This window comes from Zonotrichia leucophrys, unplaced genomic scaffold (assembly GCF_028769735.1).
Source record: "Zonotrichia leucophrys gambelii isolate GWCS_2022_RI unplaced genomic scaffold, RI_Zleu_2.0 Scaffold_117_141768, whole genome shotgun sequence".
Lineage (NCBI taxonomy): Eukaryota > Metazoa > Chordata > Aves > Passeriformes > Passerellidae > Zonotrichia > Zonotrichia leucophrys.
The window spans coordinates 44844-71592 of NW_026992322.1; the positions used below are offsets into that span (position 1 = coordinate 44844).

Below are 26749 nucleotides of genomic sequence, written 5' to 3' on the forward strand. Positions count from 1 at the left end.
CCCGCGCGCGCGTTCCGGGAAACGGCGGCGGCTGCCGGGAAGGGACCGGGGCGGCATCGGGACCACACCGGGACCGTCCGAGGGCGACACGGTCCGGACCGGGACACGCTGCGAGCAGCACCGGGGCCCGCACGGGCCCCCGGGACTGCCCGGAACCACCGGCGGGAAGAACCGGGAGCAGGAGCGGGAGCCAGCAGGACAGACCGAGACCCACCGGACACAGCAGAACCCACCGGTCCCCGTGTCCCCGATGCTGTCTCCCCCATTCGCCGGCTCCTGGCCCTGCTGGGCCCCGAGCGCGGGCGATGGACGCTGGTGGGGAGCTGATGTCGGCTTCGGCTCTCGGTACGGGGGGACCCCGACCGGGGGGGCAGGAGCCCTTTGAGGGGCTTTGGGATCCCCTTTGGGGGGTTTGGATCCCTTTGAGGGGCTTTGGGATCAAATTTGGGGGGTTTGGATCCCTTTGAGGGGCTTTGGGATCCGATTTGGGGGGTTTGGATCCCTTTGAGGGGCTTTGGGATCAAATTTGGGGGGTTTGGATCCCTTTGAGGGGCTTTGGGATCCCCTTTGGGGGGTTTGGATCCCTATGAGGGGCTTTGGGATCAAATTTGGGGGTTTTGGACCCCTTTGAGGGGCTTTGGGATCCCCTTTGGGGGTTTGGATCCCTTTGAGGGGCTTTGGGAACCGATTTGGGGGGTTTGGATCCCTTTGAGGGGCTTTGGGATCAAATTTGGGGGTTTGGATCCCTTTGAGGGGCTTTGGGATCCGATTTGGGGGGTTTGGATCCCTTTGAGGGGCTTTGGGATCAAATTTGGGGGGTTTGGATCCCTATGAGGGGCTTTGGGATCAAATTTGGGGGGTTTGGATCCCTTTGAGGGGCTTTGGGATCCCCTTTGGGGGGTTTGGATCCCTTTGAGGGGCTTTGGGGTCCGATTTGGGGGGTTTGGATCCCTTTGAGGGGCTTTGGGATCAAATTTGGGGGGTTTGGATCCCTTTGAGGGGCTTTGGGATCCGATTTGGGGGGTTTGGATCCCTATGAGGGGCTTTGGGATCCGATTTGGGGGGTTTGGATCCCTTTGAGGGGCTTTGGGATCAAATTTGGGGGGTTTGGATCCCTTTGAGGGGCTTTGGGATCTGATTTGGGGGGTTTGGACATGGCAGGACCCCCTTGTGGGGCTTTGGGATCCAATTTTGGGGGTTTGGACATAACTGGGAGGGCCAGGACCCAATTTGGGGGGTTCCAAGGCCAATTTGAGGGGTCAGGACCCAATTTGGGGGAGGCAGAATCTGATTTGAGCGAGGTCAGAAACCAATTTGAGGGGTCAGGACCCAATTTAGAAGTTTTGAGCACCCGGTTTGGGGAATCAGGATCCAGTTTTGGGGCTCGACACACAATTTTGGGAATGGTCAGGATCGATTTGAGGGGTCCCTCAAACCCTCCTGACCCGTTCATGGGTCAGGACCCAATTTAGAGGTTCTGAGCCCCCAATTTGGGGAATCAGGATCTGATTTTGGGGCCAATCACACAATTTTGGGATTGGTCAGGATCCGATTTGAGGGGATTTGGGATCCTTTGGATATAACAGGACCCAATTTAGAGGTTCTGAGCCCCCAATTTGGGGAATCAGGATCCGATTTTGGGGCCGATCACACAATTTGGGATTGATCAGGACCCAATTTAGAGGTTCTGAGCCCCCGGTTTGTGGATTTAAGATCCGATTTTGGGGCCGATCACACAATTTTGGGATTGCTCAGGACCCAATTTAGAGGTTCTGAGCCCCAATTTGGGGAATCAGGACCCGATTTTGGGGCCGATCACACAATTTTGGGGTTGCTCCCCGCCCCCGGTCCAGCCGTGGGGTGACCCCGGGCCGTGTCCCCGCAGGTGAGGTGGCCGCCCCCTATTTCACCGGCCGGGTCACCGACAGGGTGGCACAGGACGAGGAGCCCGCGGGCGCCGTGGGGCCCCTGCTGCTGGTGGGGCTCGCCAGGTGGGTGACACCGACGGGCAGGGGGTTTATCTGGCTTTAATGAATTTATTAAAAGTGATCAGTGAAATAAACGGGGCAGGGGATTTATCTGGTTTTAATGATTTTATTAAATGAGATCAGTGAAATAAACAGGGCAGGGGATTTTTCTCATGTTAATGCCTTTATTAAACATGATCAGTGAAATAAACAGAGTAGGAGGATTTTTCTCATTTTAATGCCTTTATTAAAAGTGATCACTGAAATAGGGCAGGAGATTTTTCTCCTCCTAATGTTTATTAAAAAGTTAATTATTTAATAATTATTAATTTTTACTAATTAACTATTATAATAGTTAATTGTTTATTAATTAATTACTTATTAAAAGTGATCAGTGAAATAAACAGGGCATTAGATTTTTCTCATGTTAATGCCTTTATTAAAAATGATCAGTGCAATAAACAGAGTAGGAGGTTTTATCTCCTTTTAATGCCTTTATTGAAAGTGATCACTGAAAATAAACAGGAAATTAGATTTTTCTCATGTTAATGCCTTTATTAAAAATGATCAGTGCAATAAACGGAGTAGGAGGTTTTATCTCCTTTTGATGCCTTTATTAAAAGTGATCAATGAAATAAACAGGAAATTAGATTTTTCTCATGTTAATGCCTTTATTAAATGTGATCACTGAAATAAACAGGAAAAGAGACTTTTCTCCTTTTAATGCCTTTATTAAAAGTGATCACTGAAATAGGGCAGGAGATTTTTCTCCTCTTAATGTTTATTAACATTAACACACTTTATTAAAGGTGATCAGTGAAATAAACAGGACATTAGTTTTTTTTTCCTTTTGATGCCTTTATTAAAAGTGATCAATGAAATAAACAGGAGAAGAGACTTTTTCTCCTTTTGATGCCTTTATTAAATGAGATCAGTGAAATAAACGGGGCAGGGGATTTATCTCCTTTTAATGCCTTTATTAAATGAGATCAGTGAAATAAACGGGGCAGGAGATTTATCAGGTTTTAGTGCCTTTATTAAATGTGATCAGTGAAATAAACGGGGCAGGGGATTTATCTGGTTTTAATGATTTTATTAAATGAGATCAGTGAAATAAACAGGGCATTAGATTTTTCTCATGTTAATGCCTTTATTAAAAGTGATCAGTGCAATAAACAGAGTAGGAGGTTTTATCTCCTTTTGATGTCTTTATTAAATGAGATCAATAAAATAAACAGGAAATTAGATTTTTCTCCTTTAAATGCCTTTATTAAAAATGGTCTGTGAAATAAACGGGGCAGGGGATTTATCTCCTTTTAATGCCTTTATTAAAAGTGATCACTGAAATAGGGCAGGAGATTTTTCTCCTCTTAATGTTTATTAACATTAACACACTTTATTAAAGGTGATCACTGAAATAGGGCAGGGACTTTTTCTCCTTTTGATGCCTTTATTAAAAGTGATCACTGAAATAAACAGGGCAGGGGATTTTTCTCCTTTTAATGCCTTTATTAAAAGTGATCACTGAAATAAACAGGACATTAGATTTTTTCTCCTTTTGGTGTGTTTATTAAATGAGATCACTGAAATAAACGGGGCAGGGGATTTATCTCCTTTTAATGCCTTTATTGAAAGTGATCACTGAAAATAAACAGGAAATTAGATTTTTCTCATGTTAATGCCTTTATTGAACATGATCACTGAAATAAACAGGGCATTAGATTTTTTCTCCTTTAAATGTCTTTATTAAAAGTGATCACTGAAATAGGGCAGGAGATTTTTCCCCTCTTAATGTTTATTAAAAAGTTAATTGTTTATTAATTATTAGTTTTTATTAACTAACTATTATAATAATTAATTGTTTATTAATTAATTACTTATTAAAAGTCTTTATTAAAAGTGATCACTGAAATAAACAGGGCATTAGATTTTTCTCATGTTAATGCCTTTATTAAACATGATCAGTGCAATAAACAGGGCAGGGGATTTATCTCCTTTTAATGCCTTTATTGAAAGTGATTATTAATTAATTATATTAAGTAATTATATTAAGTAATAATTACATTAATTAAAAATTATATTAAGTAAATAATAATTATATTAAGTAAAAATTATATTAAGTAATTAAGTAATTATATTAAGTAATTATTAAAGGCAGTGATCACTGAAATAAACAGGGCAGGAGGCTTTATCTCCTTTTAATGCCTTTATTGAAAGTGATTATTAATTAATTGCATTAAGTAATTATTAAGTAATTATATTAAGTAATAATTATATTAATTAAAAATTATATTAATTAAAAATTATATTAATTAAAAATGATATTAAGTAAATAATAATTATATTAAGTAAAAATTATATTAAGTAACTAAGTAATTATATTAAGTAATTATTAAAGGCAGTGATCACTGAAATACACAGGGAAAGAGACTTTTCTCCTTTAAATGCCTTTAATTAAAACTGTACTGAAATCCTAAGAAAGGATTTCATCAGTACTTCTTTCCGTACAGTTTTAATGTGATATATATCATAAAATAACAAATCAAGAATTCAGAATTACGGCGTCAAATTCTCCTCCTCCAACACGAGACCCCTGTGAGCACCCTCACGGTTCTGAAACCCTTTTTTTTTCCCCAAAATAATTGTCAGATTTTTGATGCTGCCAGATAAACGTTCTGCAGCTCAGAGAGCTGCTCAGACAAGCGTTAATACACAGGCCGTTGTTGTTAATTTTTTATTTTATATTTGTCGTTACTTTCCTATTTTTTACATCATTTTTCTGCTGACTTAACCCGTGGCTGCTGCTTTAGCTCTGCTCTCTGGGGCCTGCCTTTCGCTCCCAAAACCCTCCGATTTTGTGGATTCCCCCTTTTTTTTCCCCCCAAAAAAAGAAAATTTGGCAGATTTTTTTTTGTTTATAGCAAGAGCGGCGCGTTTGCACCCCGCGTTCCAACTTCTGGGTTGTAGCGGATGGGTTGAATTCTTGCTTCCCCCCCAGAAATAACCATCATATTTTTCATTTCTCTGTCCGTCTGTCCGTCCGTCTGTCTGTCCGTCCATCTGTCCGTCTGTCTGTCCGTCCCCACAGCGCGCTGTCGGAGCTCGGCTGTGATTTGGCGCTGTCGCGGGTGCGGGCGCGGTGGCCGCCCCCACAATTCTGAAACCCTTTTTTATTCCCCCAAAATAACCACCATATTTTTCATTTCTCTGTCCGTCTGTCTGTCTGTCCATCTGTCCGTCTGTCTGTCCCCGCAGCGCGATTCGGTGGCGGCGCTGTGACCACCGCCGCGATTCTGAAACCCTTGTTTTTTCCCCCCAAAATAACCGTCATATTTTTCATGTCTCTCCCCTCTCCCTCTGTCCGTCTGTCTGTCCGTGTGTCCGTCCGTCTGTCCGTCCCCGGCAGCGCGCTGTCGGAGCTCGGCTGTGATTCGGCGCTGTCGCGGGCGCGGTGGCCGCGGTGGCCGCGGTGCTCGACCCCCGTGACCGCTCCCACAATTCGGAAACCCTTTTTTTTCCCCCTAAAATAACCGTCATATTTTTCATCTCTCCCCCTCTCTCTCTGTCCCTCTGTCCGTCTGTCCGTCTGTCCGTCTGTCTGTCCGTCCCCACAGCGCGCTGTCGGAGCTCGGCTGCGACTCGGCGGCGGCGCTGGCGCTGTCGCGGGTGCTCGACCCCTGTGACCGCCGCCACTATTTTTTTTTTTTTCCCCCAAAGTAACCATAGTATTTTTCATTTCTCTTCTGTCTGTCTGTCCGTCTGTCCGTGTGTCCGTCCGTCTGTCCGTCCCCGCAGCGCGCTGTCGGAGCTCGGCTGCGATTCGGTGGCGGCGCTGTGACCACCGCCGCAATTCTGAAACCCTTTTTTATTCCCCCCGAAAATAACCGTCATATTTTTCATCTCTCCCCCTCTCTCTCTGTCCGTCTGTCCGTCTGTCTGTCCATCCGTCTGTCCCCGCAGCGCGCTGTCGGAGCTCGCCTGCGACTCGGCGGCGGCGCTGTGACCACCGCCGCGATTCTGAAACCCTTTTTTTTCCCCTAAAAATAACCATAATATTTTTCATTTCTCTGTCCGTCCGTCCGTCTGTCCGTCCCCGCAGCGCGCTGTCGGAGCTCGGCAGCGGCGCTGTGACCACCGCTGCGATTCTGAAACCCTTGTTTTTTCCCCTAAAATAACCATCATATTTTTCATTTCTCCCCCCTCCCTCTGTCTGTCCGTCCGTCTGTCTGTCCATCCGTCTGTCCCCGCAGCGCGCTGTCGGAGCTCAGCTGCGATTCGGTGCTGTCGCGGGCGCGGTGGCCGCGGTGCTCGACCCCTGTGACCTCCCCCACGATTCTGAAACCCTTGTTTTTCCCCTAAAATAACCACCGTATTTTTCATTTCTCTGTCCGTCTGTCCGTGTGTCCGTCCATCTGTCCGTCCCCGCAGCGCGCTGTCGGAGCTCGCCTGCGACTCGGCGGCGGCGCTGGCGCTGTCGCGGGCGCGGGCGCGGCTGCAGCGCGGCGCGGTGGCCGCGGTGCTGCGCGGGGACGTGCCCGGCGTTGGCCTGGGGGACACGGCGGGCGCGGTGGCGGCGCGGGTGACCGGGGACGCGGAGGCGGCGCACGCGGCGCTGGCGGACGCGCTGGTGCCGGCGCTGTGGGCGCTGGCGCGGGCGCTGGCGCTGCTGGCGGCCGTGGCCTGGCTGTCGCCGGCGCTGGGGCTGCTGACGGCGCTGGCGCTGCCGCTGCTGCTGCTGCTGCCGCGCGCCGTGGCCCGGGTGCAGCAGGTACGGCCGTGTCACCTCCGTGTCACCTCTGTGTGCCCTTTGTCACCTCTGTGTACCCTCTGTCACCTCTGTGTGCTCAGTGTCACCTCTGTGTGCCCTTTGTCACCTCCGTGTCACCTCTGTGTGCCCTTTGTCACCTCTGTGTGCCCTGTGTCACCTCCGTGTCACCGGGGTCACCTCTGTGTGCTCAGTGTCATCTCTGTGTCACCGGGGTCATCTCTGTGTCACCGGTGTCACCAGTGTCACCTCTGTGTGCCCTTTGTCCCCTCTGTGTACCCTCTGTCACCTCTGTGTCACCGGGGTCACCTCTGTGTGCTCAGTGTCACCTCTGTGTGCCCTTTGTCACCTCCGTGTCACCGGGGTCACCAGGGTCACCTCCGTGTCACCTCTGTGGGCTCAGTGTCACCAGGGTCACCAGGGTCACCTCCATGTCACCTCTGTGGGCTCAGTGTCACCGGGGTCACCAGTGTCATCTCTGTGTGCCCTCTGTCACCTCCGTGTGCTCAGTGTCACCTCCGTGTCACCGGTGTCACCGGTGTCACCTCTGTGTGCCCTTTGTCACCTCCGTGTCACCGGGGTCACCTCTGTGTGCTCAGTGTCACCTCCGTGTCACCGGGGTCACCTCCGTGTCACCTCTGTGTGCCCTTTGTCCCCTCTGTGTACCCTCTGTCACCTCCATGTCACCAGTGTCACCTCTGTGTGCTCAGTGTCACCTCTGTGTCACCGGCGTCACCAGTGTCACCTCTGTGTGCCCTTTGTCACCTCCGTGTCACCGGGGTCACCTCTGTGTCACCGGGGTCACCAGTGTCACCTCTGTGTGCCCTTTGTCACCTCCGTGTCACCGGGGTCACCAGGGTCACTTCCGTGTCACCTCTGTGGGCTCAGTGTCACCGGGGTCACCGGTGTAATCTCTGTGTGCCCTTTGTCACCTCTGTGTCACCGGAGTCACCTCCGTGTCACTGGGGTCACTGGGGTCACCTCTGTGTGCCCTTTGTCACCTCCGTGTCACCGGGGTCACCAGTGTCACCTCTGTGTCACCTGTGTCACCAGTGTCACCTCTGTGTGCTCAGTGTCACCTCTGTGTCACCAGTGTCACCTCCGTGTCACCAGTGTCACCTCTGTGTGCCCTTTGTCACCTCCGTGTCACCGGGGTCACTGGGGTCACCTCTGTGTGCTCAGTGTCACCTCCGTGTCACCGGGGTCACCTCTGTGTGTTCAGTGTCACCTCCGTGTCACCAGTGTCACCTCTGTGTGCCCTTTGTCACCTCTGTGTCACCGCGGTCACCTCTGTGTCACCAGTGTCACCTCTGTGTGCCCTTTGTCACCTCTGTGTGCCCAGTGTCACCTCTGTGTGCTCATTGTCACCTCTGTGTCACCAGTGTCACCTCTGTGTCCCCATTGTCATCTCTGTGTGCCCTTTGTCACCTCTGTGTCACCGGTGTTGCCTCCCTGTCCCCATGGTGACCCTGAGGTGGCTTCCCTGTCCCCTCATGACCCCCTGGTGACCCTGTGGTCATCCCCTGTCCCACCCACCCTGTGTCCCCAAATCCTTGTGGCGGCCCCACAGTGACCCCATTGTCCCCTGTGTGTCCCCAGTGTCACCCAGTGTCACACAGTGTCCCCCTTGTCCCCAGTGCGACTCCCTGTCTCCCTTGTCCCCATTGTCCCCCATGTCCCCATTGTCCCCCATTGTCCCCGTGTCCCCAGGAGCTGGCGCGGCAGGTGCCAGTGTCCCCCATGTCCCCCATGTCCCCCGTGTCCCCATTGTCCCCATTGTCCCCCATTGTCCCCCATTGTCCCCCGTGTCCCCCTTGTCCCCAGTGTCCCCATTGTCCCCCATTGTCCCCGTGTCCCCAGGAGCTGGCCTGGCAGGTGCCAGTGTCACCCAGGGTATCCCCATGGTGACCCCCATGTCCCCCTTGTCCCCAGTGTGACCTCCTGTCCCCCTTGTCCCCATTGTCCCCATTGTCCCCCATTGTCCCCCTTGCCCCCCGTGTCCCCAGTGTGTCACCCATTGTCCCCGTGTCCCCAGGAGCTGGCGCAGCAGGTGCCAGTGTCCCCATTGTCCCATTGCCCCCATTGTCCCCCTTGTCCCCATTGTCCCCCATGTCCCCTGTCCCCATTGTCCCCCTTGCCCCCTGTGTCCCCTGTGTCCCCATTGTCCCCATTGTCCCCCACTGTCCCCTGTCCCCAGGGCTGGCGCGGCAGGTGCCAGTGTCCCCAGTGTCCCCTTGTCCCATTGTCCCCGTGTCCCCATTGTCCCCAGTGTCCCCGTGTCCCCATGTCCCCCTTGCCCCCAGTGTCCCCCATTGTCCCCAGTGTGCCCCCTGTCCCCCTGTACCCATTGTCCCCATTGCCCCCTTGCCCCCGTGTCCCCTTGCCCCCATTGTCCCCGTGTCCCCTGTGTCCCATTGTCCCCGGGTACCATTGTCCCCATGTCCCGTGTCCCCAGGAGCTGCGCGGCAGTGCCGTGTCCCATTGTCCCCCTTGCCCCCGTGTCCCCATTGTCCCCATTGTCCCCGTGTCCCCAGTGTTCCTATTGTCACCTGTTGTCACCCATTGTCACCCATTGTCTCCATTGTCCCCCGTGTCCCCCATTGTCCCCATTGTCCCCGTGTCCCCAGGAGCTGGCGCGGCAGGTGCCAGTGTCCCCATTGTCCCCCTGTCCCCCTTGTCCCCATTGTGACCCCTGTCCCCCCCCTTTTCCCCAGTGAACCCATTGTCCCCCATTGTCCCAGTGACCCCAGTGTGTCACCCAGTGTCCCCAGTGTCCCCATTGCCCCCGTAGTGTACCCTGTGTCCACCGTGTCCCCATTGTCCCCCATTGTCCCCGTGTCCCCATTGTCCCCCATGTCCCCATTGTGTCACCCATTGTCCCCATTGTCCCCAATGTCCCCAGGAGCTGGCCCGGCAGGTGCGCGCGGCCCAGGCCGGCACCACGGCGGTGGCCCTGGAGGCGCTGGGGGCCATGGGGACAGTTCGGGCCTTCGGCCACGAGGGCGGCGCCACCGAGCGCGTCCGGCGCCACCTGGCACAGGGACACCGGCTGGAGCAGCGCGAGGCGCTGGCCTACGCGGCCGGGCTGTGGGCCAGCGGGGTACGGGGACATGGGGACACTGGGGACATTGGGGATATTGGGGACAATGGGGACAATGGGGGCATTGGAGACATGGGGGACACTGGGGACACTGGGGACATGGGGACACTGGGGACAATGGGACACTGGGAGCATTGGAGACATTGGGGACAATGGGGACAATGGGACACTGGGCATTAGGACAATGGGGGCATTGGGACATGGGGATACGGGGACATGGGGACACTGGGGACATTGGGGACATTGGGGACACGGGGGACATGGAGACATTGGGGACACTGGGGACAAAGGGATGGGGCAGGGGACACCGGGCTGGAGCACGCGAGGGCATGGCCTACGCGTGCCGGGCTGTGGGCCAGCGGGGTACGGGGACATGGGGACACTGGGGACATTGGGGAATTGGGGACGTTGGGGACATTGGGGACACTGGGAGCATTAGGGACAATGGGGGCATTGGGGACATGGGGACATGGGGATACTGAGGGCATTGGGGACACTGGGGACACGGGGACACTGGGGACAATGGGGACATTGGGGACATGGGACATGGGGGACATGGGGACATTGGGGACATGGGGCATGGACATGGGGACATTGGGGACACTGGGGGCATGGGACATGGGGGACCCCTGGCTGGGGCATTGGGACGGACATTGGGGACACTGGGGACATTGGGGACATTGGGGACAATGGGGACAATGGGACACTGGGAGCATTAGGGACAATGGGGACATTGGGGACATGGGGATACTGGGGACACTGGGACATGGGACAAATTGGGGACATGGGGACATGGGCATTGGGGACAACTGGGGGCATTGGGGACATGCAATGGGGCATGGGGACCATGGGGACACTGGGGACGGGATGGTGGGACGGGACAATGGGCGGGACAATGGGGACATGGGGACAATGGGCGGGCATGGGACACTGGGACAGGCTTGGGACATGGGGACATTGGGGACACGGGGATGGTGGCACGGGGACATGGGGACACTGGGGACATTGGGGATGGTGGCACGACTGGGGACACGGGGATCTGCATGGGGACATGGAATGGGGACACGGGATGGTGGCACGGGGACAATGGGGACACTGGGGACATGGGGACATACGGGGACACTGAGGACATGGTGGCACGGGGGCATGGGGACAATGGGGATGGACATGGGGACATTGGGAACATGGGGACATGGATTGGGGCACGGGATGGTGGCAGGACAGTGGGACAGGTGTGACGGACACAGTGGACAGGGACATGGGGACACAGGAATGGTGGCATGGGGTGGGACGGCAGCATGTGTGACAGGGGACACAGTGACAAGGGGGACATGGGGACACAGGGACATGGTGGCATGGGGGGTGGCAGCACACGGGCAGCAGTGTGTGACCAGGGGACACAGTGACAAGGGGACATGGGGACACAGGGACATGGTGGCATGGGGGGGGGGCAGCAGTGTGTGACCAGGGGACATGGCCAAACGTGGTGGCCTTGTCTCGAGGAGCACGGCCATGGGTGTCCTGGGGAAGGGGACGCGGTGGCACGGGGCTGGGGACACGCGGTGACAGGACGCTGGGGTGACACCCTGTGCGTGTCCCCGTGTCCCTTGTCCCCAGTTCCCTGCCCTGGCCCTGAAGCTGGCGCTGCTCTTCCTGGGGGGACGCTTGGTGGCCGCGGGCAGTGTCACCCGCGGCGAGCTTGTCACCGTCCTCATGTGCCAGCTGAGCTTCACCCGCGCCATGGAGGTGACAAACGTGGCCTGGGCGTGTCCCCGGCGTGTCCTGTCTCGTCCCCACTCTGTCCCCAACCCCGCTCCCTGTGTCACCTCACCATGTCCCCACGTGCTCACGGTGATGTCCCCATGTTCTCCTGCCTGTGTCCCTGTCTCCTGTGTCCCCAATGTCCCTTGTGTCCCCCAGGCCATGCCATCACTCCCCCACGTCCCCATGTCCCCAATGTCCCTTGTGTCCCCAGGCCATGCCATAGCTCCCCCGTGTCCCACTGTCTCCTGTGTCCCAATGTCACCTGTGTCCCCAGGCCATGCATCACCCCATGTCCCCATGTCCCTTGTGTCCCCAGGCCATGCCATCGCTCCCCCATGTCACCTCATGTCACCTGTCGCCTCAGCCCATGTCCCTGTCCCCATATCCCAATGTCCCTTGTGATCCCAGGCCATGCCATAGCTCCCCATGTCCCACTGTCCCCATGTCCCCATGTCCCCACTGTCCCATGTCCCCATGTCCCCAATGTCCCTTGTGTCCCCCAAGTCCTCCCATGTCCCCCGGCCATGCCATCGCTCCCCCATGTCCCCATGTCCCACTGTCTCCTGTGTCCCCATGTCCCTTGTGTCCCCCAGGCCATGCCATCACTCCCCATGTCCCACTGTCCCCATGTCCCCAATGTCCCTTGTGTCCCCCTGGCCATGCCATCGCTCCCCCATGTCACCTCATGTCCCCATGTCCCCATCAGCGCCCATGTCCCACTGTCCCCATGTCCCCATGTCCCTTGTGTCCCCTGGCCATGCCATAGCTCCCCCGTGTCCCACTGTCCCCATGTCCCCATGTCCCCATGTCCCTTGTGTCCCCCAAGTCCTCCCATGTCCCCCGGCCATGCCATTGCTCCCCCATGTCCCCATGTCACCCCATGTCCCCATGTCCCCAATGTCCCTTGTCACCCCCATGTCCCCATGTCCCCAATGTCCCTTGTCACCCCATGTCACCCCATGTCACCCCATGTCCCCAATGTCCCTTGTCACCCCATGTCCCCAATGTCCCTTGTCACCCCATGTCACCCCATGTCACCCCATGTCCCCATGTCCCCATGTCCCCAATGTCCCTTGTCACCCCATGTCACCCCATGTCCCCAATGTCCCTTGTCACCCCATGTCACCCCATGTCCCCATGTCAGTCACCTATGTCACCCCGTGTCCCCCATGTCCCCATGTCCCGTGTCCCAGCCACCTGCTGTACCCCCATCCTGGCCAAGGCCGTTGCTCCTCTGACCCTGCTGCTGCTGGCAGCCAGTGGCACCCCAGGCCACCGTCACCTGTGCCACCCCGGGGCTGTGACACCGCGGGCACGCCGGGGCTGTGCCTCAAGGACGTCTGGATGTCCTACCCGGGGCGCTCCGAGCCCGTCCTCAAGGTGCGGGGACACGGGGACATGGGGGGACATGTGGGGACAAGGTGACATTGGGGACATGAGGAGGACATGGGGAAACATGGGGCTTGGGGGAACAAGGGGACATTGGGGACATGGGGGGACTTGGGACGTGGGGGGACAAGGGGACATTGGGGACATGGGAAGGACATGGGGGACAAGGGACATGGGGGGACATGGGGGGATATGGGGGGACAAGGGGGGACATGGGTACAGGGGCAAGGGGGGACATGGGGTACATGGGGACATTGGGGCCATGGGGGGGACAAGGGGACATTAGGGACAAGGGACATGGGGGGACATGGGGGGACATAGGACATGGGGGAAAAGGGAACACTGGGGACATGGGGGACATGGGGGGAAACATTGGGGACATGGGGAGGACATGGGGAAACATGGAACTTGGGGGATATGGGATAGGGGCACAAGGGGATATTGGGGACATGGTGACACATGGGACATGGGGGGACAGGGGGACATTGGGGACATGGGGAGGACATTGGGACACATGGGACATGGGGGACAGGGGGACATTGGGGACATAGGGAGGACATTGGGACACATGGGACATGGGGGACGGGGACATTGGGGACATGGGGGGACATGGACAATGGGACATGGGGACACATGGGACATGGGGGGACAGGGGGACATTGGGGACATGGGGAGGACATTGGGACACATGGGGACATGGGGACATGGGAGGGGCACAAGGGGATATGTGTCATGGGACCATGGGAATTGGGGACATGGGACACTGGGGACATTGGGGAACATGGGAGTGGGGGACAAGGGGGCATTGGGGACGTGGGGACACACGGGACATGGGGGGACAAGGGGATACTGGGGCCACGGGGGGATAAGGGGACACTGGGGACATTGGGACACATGGGACATGGGGGGACAGGGGGACATTGGGGACATGGGGGTACATGGGACATGGGGGGACAAGGGGGGGGACACGCGGCACACGTGGCGGTGCCGGGTGCGATCCCCGTTGCCGCCACCAGGGGGTGTCGCTGTCGCTGCGCCCCGGCGAGACCCTGGCCGTGCTGGCGCCCCCTGGCGGCGGGAAGAGCTCCCTGGCGGCGGCGGCGCTGGGGCTGCGCCCCCTGGCGGCCGGGACGGTGCTGCTCAACGGGACCCCCCTGAACCCGCGCTCGGAGCCCGCGCTGCGCGAGAAGGTGACACCCACGGGACACCCCCGGGTCACCATGGCCACCCCTGGGTCACCATCTGTCCCCTGGTGCACTCCCTGTGTCACCAAACCCCTGCATTGTAACAGGTGGCACCCACGGGACAGCCCCGGGTCACCATGGCCACCCCTGGGTCACCATCCATCCCCTGGTGCATCTCCCGTGTCACCAAACCACCCTCTGATGATATCCCTGTGTCACCAAACCATCCCCTGGTGCTGTCCCCCTGTCACCAAACCCCTGCATTGTAACAGGTGACAATCACGGGACACCATGGCCACCCCTGGGTCACCATCCGTCCCCTGGTGCTGTCCCCCTGTCACCAAACCCCTGCATTGTAACAGGTGACACTGACGGGACAGCCCCGGGTCACCATGTCCACCCCCTGGGTCACCATCCGTCCCCTGGTGCTGTCCCCGTGTCACCAAACCCCTGCATTGTAACAGGTGACACCCACGGGTCACCATGGCCACCCCTGGGTCACCATGGCCACCCCTGGTGCACTCCCCGTGTCACCAAACCCCTGCATTGTAACAGGTGACACTCACGGGACACCCCTGGGTCACCATCCGTCCCCTGGTGCTGTCCCCGTGTCACCAAACCCCTGCATTGTAACAGGTGACACCCACGGGTCACCATGGCCACCCCTGGGTCACCATCCGTCCCCTGGTGCTGTCCCCCTGTCACCAAACCCCTGCATTGTAACAGGTGACACTGACGGGACAGCCCCGGGTCACCATGGCCACCCCTGGGTCACCATCCGTCCCCTGGTGCACTCCCCATGTCACCAAACCACCCTCTGATGATATCCCTGTGTCACCAAACCATCCCCTGGTGCTGTCCCCGTGTCACCAAACCACCCTGCATTGTAACAGGTGACACCCACGGGACACCATGGCCACCCCCCGGTCACCATCCGTCCCCTGGTGCTGTCCCCGTGTCACCAAACCCCTGCATTGTAACAGGTGACACTGATGGACACCCCGGGTCACCATGGCCACCCCTGGGTCACCATCCGTCCCCTGGTGCACTCCCCGTGTCACCAAACCACCCTCTGATGATATCCCTGTGTCACCAAACCATCCCCTGGTGCTGTCCCCCTGTCACCAAACCCCTGCATTGTAACAGGTGACACTCACGGGACAGCCCCGGGTCACCGTGGCCACCCCTGGGTCACCATCCGTCCCCTGGTGCTGTCCCCGTGTCACCAAACCACCCTGTATTGTAACAGGTGACACCCACGGGTCACCATGGCCACCCTGGTGCACTCCCCATGTCACCAAACCACCCTGCATTGTAACAGGTGACACCCACGGGACACCATGGCCACCCCCTGGTCACCATCCATCCATTTCCTGGTGCTGTCCCCGTGTCACCAAACCACCCTGCATTGTAACAGGTGACAGCCCCAGGTCACCATGGCCACCCCTGGTGCTGTCCCCCTGTCACCAAACCCCTGCATTGTAACAGGTGACACTCACGGGACACCATGGCCACCCCCTGGTCACCATCCGTCCCCTGGTGCTGTCCCCGTGTCACCAAACCTCTCCATTGTGTCCCCATGTCACTCCTCTGTCCCCAACAGGTCCCCACTGCCACCCTCAGGTCACTCCTTTGTCCCAAATGGGTCTCTACTGCCACCCCTGTGTCACCAATGGGTGCCTCAGTGCCACCCCCCGTGTCCCGATTTCCACCCCTGTGTCACCAGTGGGTCACCATGGCTACCCCAGGTCACCCATTGTCCCCACAGCCAGGGCCACCGTGTCACCCAGTGTCCCCAACACGTCCCCATTGCCATCCTGTGTCCCCAACAGCCCTTCACAGCCACCCCAGTGTCACCAGTGGGTCACCATGGCTGCCCCATTGTCCCCACAGCCATGGCCACCGTGTCACCCTGTGTCCCCAACACGTCCCCATTGCCATCCTGTGTCCCCAACAGGTCCCCAGTGCCACCCCAGTGTCACCAGTGGGTCACTGTGGCTACCCCATTGTCCCCACAGCCATGGCCACCGTGTCACCCATTGTCCCCAACACGTCCCCATTGCCATCCTGTGTCCCCAACACGTCCCCATTGCCATCCTGTGTCCCCAACAGGTCCCCATTGCCATCCCGTGTCCCCAACAGGTCCCCAGTGCTATCCCAGTGTCACCAGTGGGTCACCATGGCTGCCCCATTGTCCCCACATCCATGGCCACCGTGTCACCCAGTGTCCCCAACACATCCCCATTGCCACCCCCAGGTCACTCCTGTGTCCCCAACAGGTCCCCAGTGCCATCCTGTGTCCCCAACAGGTCCCCAGTGCTATCCCAGTGTCACCAGTGGGTCACCATGGCTGCCCCATTGTCCCACACCAGCCCAATGCACCGTGTCAACCCCATTGTTCCCCAACACATCCCCATTGCCATCCCGTGTCCCCAACACATCCCCATTGCCATCCTGTGTCCCCAACAGGTCCCCAGTGCCACCCCAGTGTCACCAGTGGGTCACCATGGCTGCCCCATTGTCCCCACAGCCATGGCCACCGTGTCACTGTTTTCCCCAACACATCCCCATGTGCCATCCCAGTCTCCTGTGTCCCCAACAGGTCCCCATTGCCATCCCGTGTCCCCAACCATCCCCAATGCCATCTTGTGTCCCCCACCACAGGCCCCATTGTCATCCCGTGTCCCAACAGGTCCCCCATTGCCCATCCGTGTCCCCACGCCTCCCCATTCCCATCTGTGTCCCCACGGTCCATTGCCATCCGTGTCCCCCAGCCTGTCACTGCCACCCCTGAGCACCAGCCAGCCCACCAGCGTGCCACCGCCCCGTGTGTCCCTGCGTGTCCCCTCCGTGTCCCTGCCCCTACCTGTCCCTGTCCCCTGCGTGGACGTGTCCGCATGTCCCTTGCCGGCCTCCTGACGCTGTCCTGCCAGTGTCCTCTCCCTCCTGTCCCTGCCCCTCCTGACGCTGTCCCCATGTCCCCCAGGTGGCCGGTGTCCCCTCGTGTCCCCTCCTGTCCCTGCCCCTCCTGATGCTGTCCCCATGTCCCGCAGGTGGCCGGTGTCCTGCAGTGTCCCTCCCTGTGTCCCTGCCCCTCCTGATGCTGTCCCCGTGTCCCGCAGGTGGCCGGTGTCCTGCAGTGTCCCCTCCTTGTCCCTGCCCCCCCTGACGCTGTCCCCATGTCCCCGCAGGTGGCCGGTGTCCTGCAGTGTCCCCTCCGTGTCCCTGCCCCTCCTGACGCTGTCCCCATGTCCCCGCAGGTGGCCGGTGTCCTGCAGTGTCCCCTCCTGTCCCTGACCCCCTGACGCTGTCCCCATGTCCCCGCAGGTGGCCGGTGTCCTGCAGTGTCCCTCTTCCCTCTGTCCTGCCTCCGACGCTCCCATGTCCCCGCAGGTGGCCGGTTCCTGCAGTGTCCCCTCCGTGTCCCTGCCCCCCTGACGCTGTCCCCATGTCCCCGCAGGTGGCCGGTGTCCTGCAGTGTCCCCTCCTGACGCTGTCCCCAGCCCCGAGGTGCCCGTGTCCTCGCGGTGCCCCTCGTGTCCGCCCCTCCTGACGCTGTCCCCATGTCCCCGCAGGTGGCCGGTGTCCTGCAGAGCCCGTCGCTGCTGTCCCGGACCCTCAGTGCCAACATCCGCCTGGGTTGGGGACACAGGGAGGGGACAGCGGTGGTGGCGGCGGCGCGGCGCGCGGGGGTGCACGACTGGGCGCAGCACCTGCCGCAGGGCTACGACACAGGTACGGCACGTGTCCCCAATGTGTCCCCAATGTGTCCCCAAGGTGTCCCCAATTGTCCCCAATATGTCCCCAATGTGTCCCCGGTTGTCCCCGGTGTCCCCATTGTTGTCCCCATGTGTCCCCATAAGTGCCCAGTTGTATCCCCAAGTGTTCCCATTGTGTCCCCATGTACCCCATATAGTGTCCCCACGGTGTCACCCATGGTGTCCCCAAGTGTCCCCATCGATGTCCTCATTGTGTCCCCATTGTGTCCCCATTATGTCCCCATGTAGTGTCCCCATGGTGTCCTATTGTGTCCCCATTGTGTCCCCATTTGTCCCCATAGTTCCCCGTGCTGTCCCCATGGTGTCCTCAATATGTCCCCATGGTGTCCCCATTATGTCCCCATATGTCCCCATGGTGTCCCCTAGTGTCCCCATGTCCTCATGTGTCCCTATGTGTCCCCATTGTGTCCCCATGGTGTCCCCATTGTGTCCCATTAAGTGTCCCGTTGTATCCCCAAGGTGTTCCCATGTGTCCCATAGTATCCCTGCAGTTGTCCCATGGTGTCCCCAATGCTGTCCCCATGGTGTCCTCAATGGTGTCCCCATTATGTCCTCATTGTGTCCCCATTATGTCCCATGTTCCCCAAGGTTCCCCTTGTTCCCATTGTGTCCCCATGGTGTCCCCAAGGTGTCCCATGGTGTCCCCACTGTGTCCCCATTGTGTCCCCATTGTGTCCCCATTGTGTCCCCATAGTGACTACCAGTGTGTCCACTTAGTGTCCCCATTGTGTCCCCATGGTGTCCCCACGGTGTCCCCACGGTGTCCCCATGGTGTCCCCAAACTGTCCCTATGGTGTCCCCGTTGTGTCCCCATAGTATCCCCATGCTGTCCCCATTGTGTCCCCATGGTGTCCCCATTGTGTCCCCATTATGTCCCCATTGTTTCCCTATAGTGTCCCCATAGTGTCCCCGTGCTGTCCCCGTGGTGTCTCAATGGTGTCCCCATTGTGTCCCATGGTGTCCCCAAGGTGTCCCCATTATGTCCCCATACTGTCCCCACACTGTCCCCATGGTGTCCCCAAGGTGTCCCCATTATGTCCCCATACTGTCCCCATACTGTCCCCAAGGTGTCCCCAAGGTGTCACCATGGTGTCCCCACGGTGTCCCCATTGTGTCCCCATTGTGTCCCCATTGTGTCCCCATAGTGACTACCAGTGTGTCCACTTAGTGTCCCCATTGTGTCCACATGGTGTCCCCTGCAGTGTCCCACAGTGTCGCTGTTGTGTCCCCAAGGTGTCCCCATTGTGTTCCCATTGTGTTCCCAGTGTGTCCCCATGGTGTCCCTACGATGTCCCCATACGTCCCCATGGTGTCCCCAGGTGTCCCTAGTGGTGTCCCAAGGTGTCCCAATGTGTCCCCAAGGTGTCCCCATTATGTCCCCATTATGTCCACTTAGTGTCCCCATAGTGACCCCAGTGTGTCCCCATGGTGTCCCCACGGTGTCCCCTGCTGTTCCTATGACACAGGTACAGCAGGTGTCCCCCTGCAGAGAAAATTGTGTCCCCAATGTGTCCCCATTGTGTCCCCAGGTGTCCCCATTGTGTCCAAGGTGTCCCCATTGTGTCCCCATGTGTCCCCATCATGTCCTCATTGTGTCCCCATAGTATCCCTATAGTGTCCCCACGGTGTCCCACGTGTCCCCATGGTGTCCCCATACATCCCCATGGTGTCCCCATTGTGTCACCATTGTGTCCCCATAGTGTCCCCAAGGTGTCCCCACGGTGTCCCCATGGTGTCCCTATTGTGTCCCCATTATGTCCCCAATATGTCCCCATTATGTCCCCATTGTTTCCCTATAGTGTCCCCAAGGTGTCCCCATGCTGTCCCCATGGTGTCTCAATGGTGTCCCCATTATGTCCTCATTGTGTCCCCATTGTGTCCCCATTATGTCCCCATTGTGTCCCCATGGTGTCCCACGTGTCCCCACAGTGTCCCCACGGGTCCCCCACGGTGTCCCCAATGTGTCCCATGTGTCCCCACAGTGTCCCCATGGTGTCCCCATGGTGTCCCCATAGTGTCCCCACGGTGTCCCCAAGGTGTCCCCAAGGTGTCCCCAAGGTGTCCCCACGGTGTCCCCATTGTGTCCCCATTGTGTCCCCCTAGTGAACCAGTGTGTCCCTTAGTGTCCCCATTGTGTCCACATGGGTCCCCCACGGTGTCCCACGGTGTCCCCATGGTGTCCCCAACTGTCACTATGGTGTCCCCGTTGTGTCCCCATGTATCCCCGTGCTGTCCCCATTGTGTCCCCATGGTGTCCCCATTATGTCCCTTGTTTCCCTATGTGTCCCATAGTGTCCCCGTGCTGTCCCCGTGGTGTCCCATGTGTCCCATTGTGTCCCATGGTGTCCCCAATGTGTCCCCATTATGTCCCCTGATGTCCCAGGTGTCCCCAAGGTGTCCCCATGGTGTCCCTATTGTGTCCCCATTGTGTCCCCATAGTGTCCCCATTGTGTTCCATTATGTCCCCTGGTGTCCCCATTATGTCCTCCAAGGTGTCCCCATTATGTCTCCAGGTGTCCCCATTTGTCCCCATTATGTCCACTAGTGTCCCTAGTGATCCCCATGTGTCCCCGTGTCCCATGTGTCCCCTGTGTTCCATGACACAGGTACAGCAGGGTGTACCCCTGGCAGATGAAAATTGTGTCCCCAATGTGTCCCCATTATGTCCCCTAGTGTCCCTGGTGTCCCAAGGGTCATTTGTTCCCATTGTGTTCCCACGGTGTCCCACATGTCCCAATATTCCCCATGTGTCCCCAAGGTGTCCCACGTGTCCCCATGGTGTCCCCAAGGTGTCCCCATGTGTCCCATGGTGTCCCCATGTGTCCCAGTGTGCCCAAGTGTCCCAAGTGTCCCAAGGTGTCCTACGTGTCCCCATTACGCCCATGGTGTCCCATTGTTCCCCATTGTGTCCCCATAGTGTCCCGTGCTGTCCCCATTGTGTCCCCATGGTGTCCCCTGGTCTCCCATGTGTCCCATTGTGTTCCCATTATGTCCCCAGCTGTCCCATACTGTCCCACACTGTCCCACACTGTCCCCTGGTGTCCCCAGCCCTGGTCCCGCGGGCTGCAGCTCTCGGGGGGACAGGCGCAGGGGGTGGCACTGTCCCTGTGTCCCCACACTGTCCCTGTGTCCCCAGGCGTGGGTCCCCGCGGGCTGCAGCTCTCGGGGGGACAGGCGCAGGGGGTGGCACTGTCCCCACACTGTCCCTGTGTCCCCACACTGTCCCTGTGTCCCCAGGCTGGTCCCCGCGGCTGCAGCCTCGGGGGACAGGCGCAGGGGTGCACTGGTCCCCATGGTGGCACTGTCCCCACACTGTCCCTGTGTCCCCACACTGTCCCTGTGTCCCCATGGTGTCCCCAGGCGTGGGTCCCCGCGGGCCTGCAGCCTCGGGGGGCAGGCCAGGGGTGGCACAGCCCCTGGTGTCCCTGTGTCCCCAGCGGGTGTCCCCCGCGGGCTGCACTCTCCGGGGGGACAGGCGCAGGGGTGGCCGTGTCCCCACACGCCCTGTGTCCCAACTGTCCCATGTGTCCCCCAGGGTGGGTCCCCCGTGGGCCTGCAGCTCCGTGGGACAGCGCAGGGGTGGCACTGTGCCCACACTGTCCCTGTGTCCCCAGCCGTGGTCCCGCGGTGCAAGCCCGGGGACAGGCGCAGAGGGTGGCACTGTCCCCACTGTCCCACACGTCCCTGTGTCCCCAGGCGTGGTCCCGCGGCTGCAGCTCTCGGGGGCAGGCCAGTGGGTGCACTGTCCCATGGTGCGCACTGTCCCTGGTGCACTGTCCCAGGTGGCACTGTCCCTGTGTCCCACACTGTCCCTGTGTCCCCGTGCGGGTGTCCCCCGGCTGCAGCTCTCGGGGGTACAGCGCAGGGGTGCGCTGCCGCGTGCTCAGGAACCCAGGGGCTGGTGTGCCTGAGCCACACCCCGGCCCTGGTCCCCCGATGCGGTGCCAGAGGTGACAGCGCTGTCCCCGCTCCCAGGGTGTCCCTGTGTCCCCATGGTGTCCCTGTGTCACACAGCCCTGTCCCTGTGTCCCTGTTCACAGCCTGTCCCGTGTCCTGTGTCCCACGGGATGTCCCTGTGTCCCCATGGTGTCCCTGTGTCACACAGCCTGTCCCGTGTCCCTGTGTCCCACGGGATGTCCCTGTGTCACACGCCCGTCCTGTGCCACAGCCCTGTCCCCGCGTCACACGGGGTGTCCCTGTGTCCCCATGGTGTCCCTGTGTCACACAGCCCTGTCCCAGTCCCCTTGTCACACGGGATGTCCCGTTCCCCATGGTGTCCCCTGTGTCCCACACAGCCCTGTCCTTGTGTCACACGGGTGTCCCTGTGTCCTCCCTGGTCACACCCATGTTCCTGTGTCCCTGTGCACACGAATGTCCCTGTCCCCCATGTGTCCCTGTGCACACCCCTGTCCCGTGTCCGTCACACGGGGGTGTCCCTGTCCCTGTGTCCCTGTGTCACACAGCCCTGTCCCTGTGTCCCTGTGTCACACAGGGGTGTCCCTGTGTCCCCATGGTGTCCCTGTGTCACACAGCCCTGTCCCTGTGTCCCTGTGTCCCTGTGTCACACAGCCCTGTTCCTGTGTCCCTGTGTCCACACAGGATGTCCCCTGTCCCCTGTGTCACACAGCCCTGTCCCTGTGTCCCTGTGTCACACGGGGGTGTCCCTGTCCCCATGGGCCCCTTGTCACACAGCCTGTCCCTGTCCACACGGGATGTCCCGTGTCACACAGCCCTGTCCCTGTGTCCCTGTGTCACACGGGGATGTCCCTGTGTCCCTGTGTCACACAGCCCTGTCCCAGTGTCCCTGTGTCACACGGGAATGTCCCTGTGTCACACAGCCCTGTCCCAGTGTCCCTGTGTCACACGGGGATGTCACTGTGTCCCCTGTGTCACACAGCCTGTCCCATGTCCCTTTCACACGGATGTCCCTGTGTCCCCACTCCCCCTGTCCCCTGTGTCCCCACTCCCCGTGTCCCCTGTGTCCCCTCTGTTCCCATCCCTGTGTCCCCTGGGGTCCCCTGTGCCACCAAATCCCCGGTGTCCCCTTGGTGCCAATGTCCCCTGGGTCCCACATCCTCATGTCACCTTGTCCCACATGGCCCCAGCCCCGATGTCCCCTTGGTGCCAATGTCCCCTTGGTCCCCGTGTCCCTGCTCTGCACCCGTGTCCCCCATCCCCACCATGTCCCCCAATGTCCCCACCATGTCCCCATGTCCCTTCCCAGCCCATGTCCCCCATGTCCCCCATGTCCCACCATGTCACCAATGTCCCCCATCCCCACCGTGTCCCCCAGTGTCCCCACCATGTCCCCATGTCCCCATGTCCCTGCCCCCATGTCCCCCTGCCCCCATGTCCCCATGTCCCTCAATGTCCCCATGTCCCCACCATGTCCCCATGTCCCCAATGTCCCCCATCCCCACCATGTCCCCATGTCCCCACCATGTCCCCATGTCCCCACCATGTCCATGTCCCACCTGTCCCCTGTCCCCAATGTCCCCACCCCATGTCCTGTCCCCCCATGTCCCCAATGTCCCCATGTCCCCCATGTCCCCACCCACATGTCCCCATGTCCCCAATGTCCCCCATGTCCCCATGTCCCAGTCCCACCATGTCCCATGTCCCCCAATGTCCCAATGTCCCCATGTCCCCAATGTCCCCCATCCCCACCATGTCCCCCATGTCCCCCATGTCCCCATGTCCCCATGTCCCCAATGTCCCCATGTCCCCCAATGTCCCCAATGTCCCCATGTCCCCACCATGTCCCCATGTCCCCCATGTCCCCCCATGTCCCCATGTCCCCCATGTCCCCATGTCCCCACCATGTCCCCAATGTCCCCATGTCCCCCATGTCCCCATGTCCCCAATGTCCCCATCCCACCATGTCTCCATCTCCCCACCATGTCCCACCCCAATGTCCCCATGTCCCCATGTCCCCCATGTCCCAATGTCCCCCATGTCCCCATTCCCCATGTCTCCATGTCCCCACCATGTCACCATGTCCCCATGTCCCCAATGTCCCCCATGTCCCCAATGTCCCCCATCCCACCCATGTCCCATCCCCACCATGACCCCATGTCCCCCATGTCCCCATGTCCCCCATGTCCCCCATGTCCCCCATGTCCCCAATGTCCCCATGTCCCCCATGTCCCCATGTCCCCAATGTCCCCATGTCCCCAATGTCCCACATGTCCCCATGTCCCCATGTCCCCATGTCCCCATGTCCCCATGTCCCCCATCCCCCATTCCCCATGTCCCCAATGTCCCCATGTCCCCCATGTCCCCATGCCCATGTCCCCATGCCCATGTCCCCATGCCCCACCATGTCCCCCATCCCCACCATGTCCCCAATGTCCCCTGTTCCCCATGTCCCCCATGTCCCCATCCACCATGTCCCCATGTCCCCATGTCCCCATCCCCCTGTCCCCCCCATGTCCCCCATGTCCCCATCCCATGTCCCCATGTCCCCCATGTCCCCATGTCCCCATGTCCCCCCATGTCCCCATGTCCCCATGTCCCCAGTCCCAGTGAGCAACTGCTGTGCCCCTGGCCCCAGGTCCCCTGGCCCGGTCTGTTGGTGACAGCGAGGGTGGCCCTGGCACGGCTGGCACCGAGGGTGGCACTGCTGGAGGGGGGGCGGCTGCGGGGCTGGCAGGGGGCGAGGGGCACTGGGAGGGGGGCGCGGGGAGTGGGCAGCGGCGGAAGGGGCATGGGGACAATTGGGGACAACGGGGACAGTGGGGACAGGGGACGCGGAAATGGGGACATGGCAATGGGGACAGTCGGGGACAATGGGGACAGGGACGTGGGGACAGTGGGGACAGTGGGGACAATGGGGACAGTGGGGACAGTGGGGACAGTGGGGACAATGGGGACAATGGGGACACAGGCTGTGACAGCCGGGCACACTGAGGAGCTGGGGAGCGTCCCCTGGGGGACACCGGGGGACAGTGGGACATGGGGACACAGGCGTGACACGGGCCACTGAGAGTGGGGAGCGTCCCCTGGGGGACACCGGGGGACAATGGGGACAGCGGGGACAGCGGACAATGGGGACAGTGGGGACAGCGGGGACAGTGGGGACAATGGGGACAGTGGGGACAATGGGGACAGCGGGGACACTGAGGAGCTGGAGAGCGTCCCCTGGGGGACAGCGGGGGACAATGGGGACAGTGGGGACAATGGGGACAATGGGGACACAGGCTGTGACAGCAGGGCACACTGAGGATGGGGACAGCCGGGACAATGGGGACAATGGGGACAGAGGGGACAATGGGGACAGTGGGGACACTGAGGATGGGCACAGTGGGGACAGAGAGGGTGGGGACACTGGGGACAGACACTGTGATAGCGGGGGACACTGAGGATGGGGACACGAGGGACACAGGGGACATGGGGACAGCGGGGACATGGGGTGGGGACAGGCTGGGGACAGTGGGGACACTGGGGACACATGGGGACACAGGATGGGGACAGCAGGGGACACAGTGGGACAATGGGGCACAGACAGTGCTGGAGGGGACACTGAGGTTGACTGGGGACACGGGGACACAGACAGTGACACAGGGACGGGGACACTGAGGTTGGGACATTGGGGACACGGGGACACAGACAGTGACACAGGGACACCGCGGGGACAGGGTGACCTCGGGACCGGGGGCTGTGACAGCGACCGAGTGCGAGAGCCATGGATGAACGCCCAAAATAATAAAATAAAATGTCAATAAATCCAACGATAAAATAAATCAAACAGTAAAATCAGTCGAGCAATAAAATCAATCGAAATAAATAAACCAAGCAATGAAATCAACCGATAAAATAAATCGAACAATAAAATAAATCAATTGATAAATTAAATAAATCAAAATTAAATAAATCAATAAATTAAATCGAGCAATAAAATCAATCAATCAATAAAGCCAACCAATCAATAATCAATCAATCAAACCAACGGGACAATTCGGGGCCGGACCCCCCCCGGCGGGGCCCCTCCGCCCCTCCCCCCCCCCTCCATGATCTCATCGCTGTTGATGGAGAAAATTCCAAAATTCCCAAACTCCCAAAATTCCTCGGCGGGGGCCGGGACACGCAATGGGCGGGGGGGGGGCACGGAGGGGACAAACGGGGGAGGGGCGGGGGGGACATTGGGGACAATGGGGGACATTGGGGACAGGGACAGGGGCCGGACACGGGACAGGGACAAGGGGGGGGACACGGGGGTCCCTCCCCGCCCCCCCCCAGCCCTTTGGACCCCCCCAGTCCCTCCCAGTCCCTCCCAGTTCCCCCCAGTTCCCCCCGCTGTTGTTGTGGCTGCCGGCGCTGTGAGTCACGGGCACGCCCGCACTGGGAGCGCCGGGAGGGGCTGGGATGGGTTACTGGGAGCACTGGGATGGGTTACTGGGAGCACTGGGATGGGTTACTGGGAGCACTGGGATGGGTTACTGGTGTCACTGGGATGTGTCACTGGTGTCACTGGGATGTGTTACTGGTGTTACTGGGAGCACTGGGATGGGTTACTGGTGTCACTGGGATGTGTCACTGGTGTCACTGGGATGGGTTACTGGGAGCACTGGGATGGGTTACTGGTGTTACTGGGATGGGTTACTGGTGTCACTGGGATGTGTTACTGGGATGGGTTACTGGGAGCACTGGGATGGGTTACTGGGAGCACTGGGATGTGTTACTGGTGTCACTGGGATGGGTTACTGGTGTTACTGGGATGTGTTACTGGTGATACTGGGATGGGTTACTGGTGTTACTGGGATGTGTTACTGGTGTCACTGGGATGTGTTACTGGTGTCACT

General features: G+C 58.7%; 1 protein-coding gene across 1 annotated transcript; it reads left to right on the plus strand.

The window, feature by feature from the left end:
- On the plus strand, positions 1-26270 carry LOC135460887 (antigen peptide transporter 1-like). Its single transcript, XM_064737854.1, has 12 exons — positions 1-345; positions 1886-1991; positions 6396-6735; positions 9635-9832; positions 11450-11853; positions 12853-12976; positions 14002-14175; positions 17745-17904; positions 21085-21150; positions 21645-21700; positions 24502-24603; positions 26235-26270. The coding sequence occupies exons 1-12, from the start codon at positions 306-308 to the stop codon at positions 26268-26270; spliced, it is 1806 nt and encodes a 601-aa protein (XP_064593924.1). The 5' UTR covers positions 1-305.
- Positions 26271-26749: the final 479 nt, after the last annotated feature.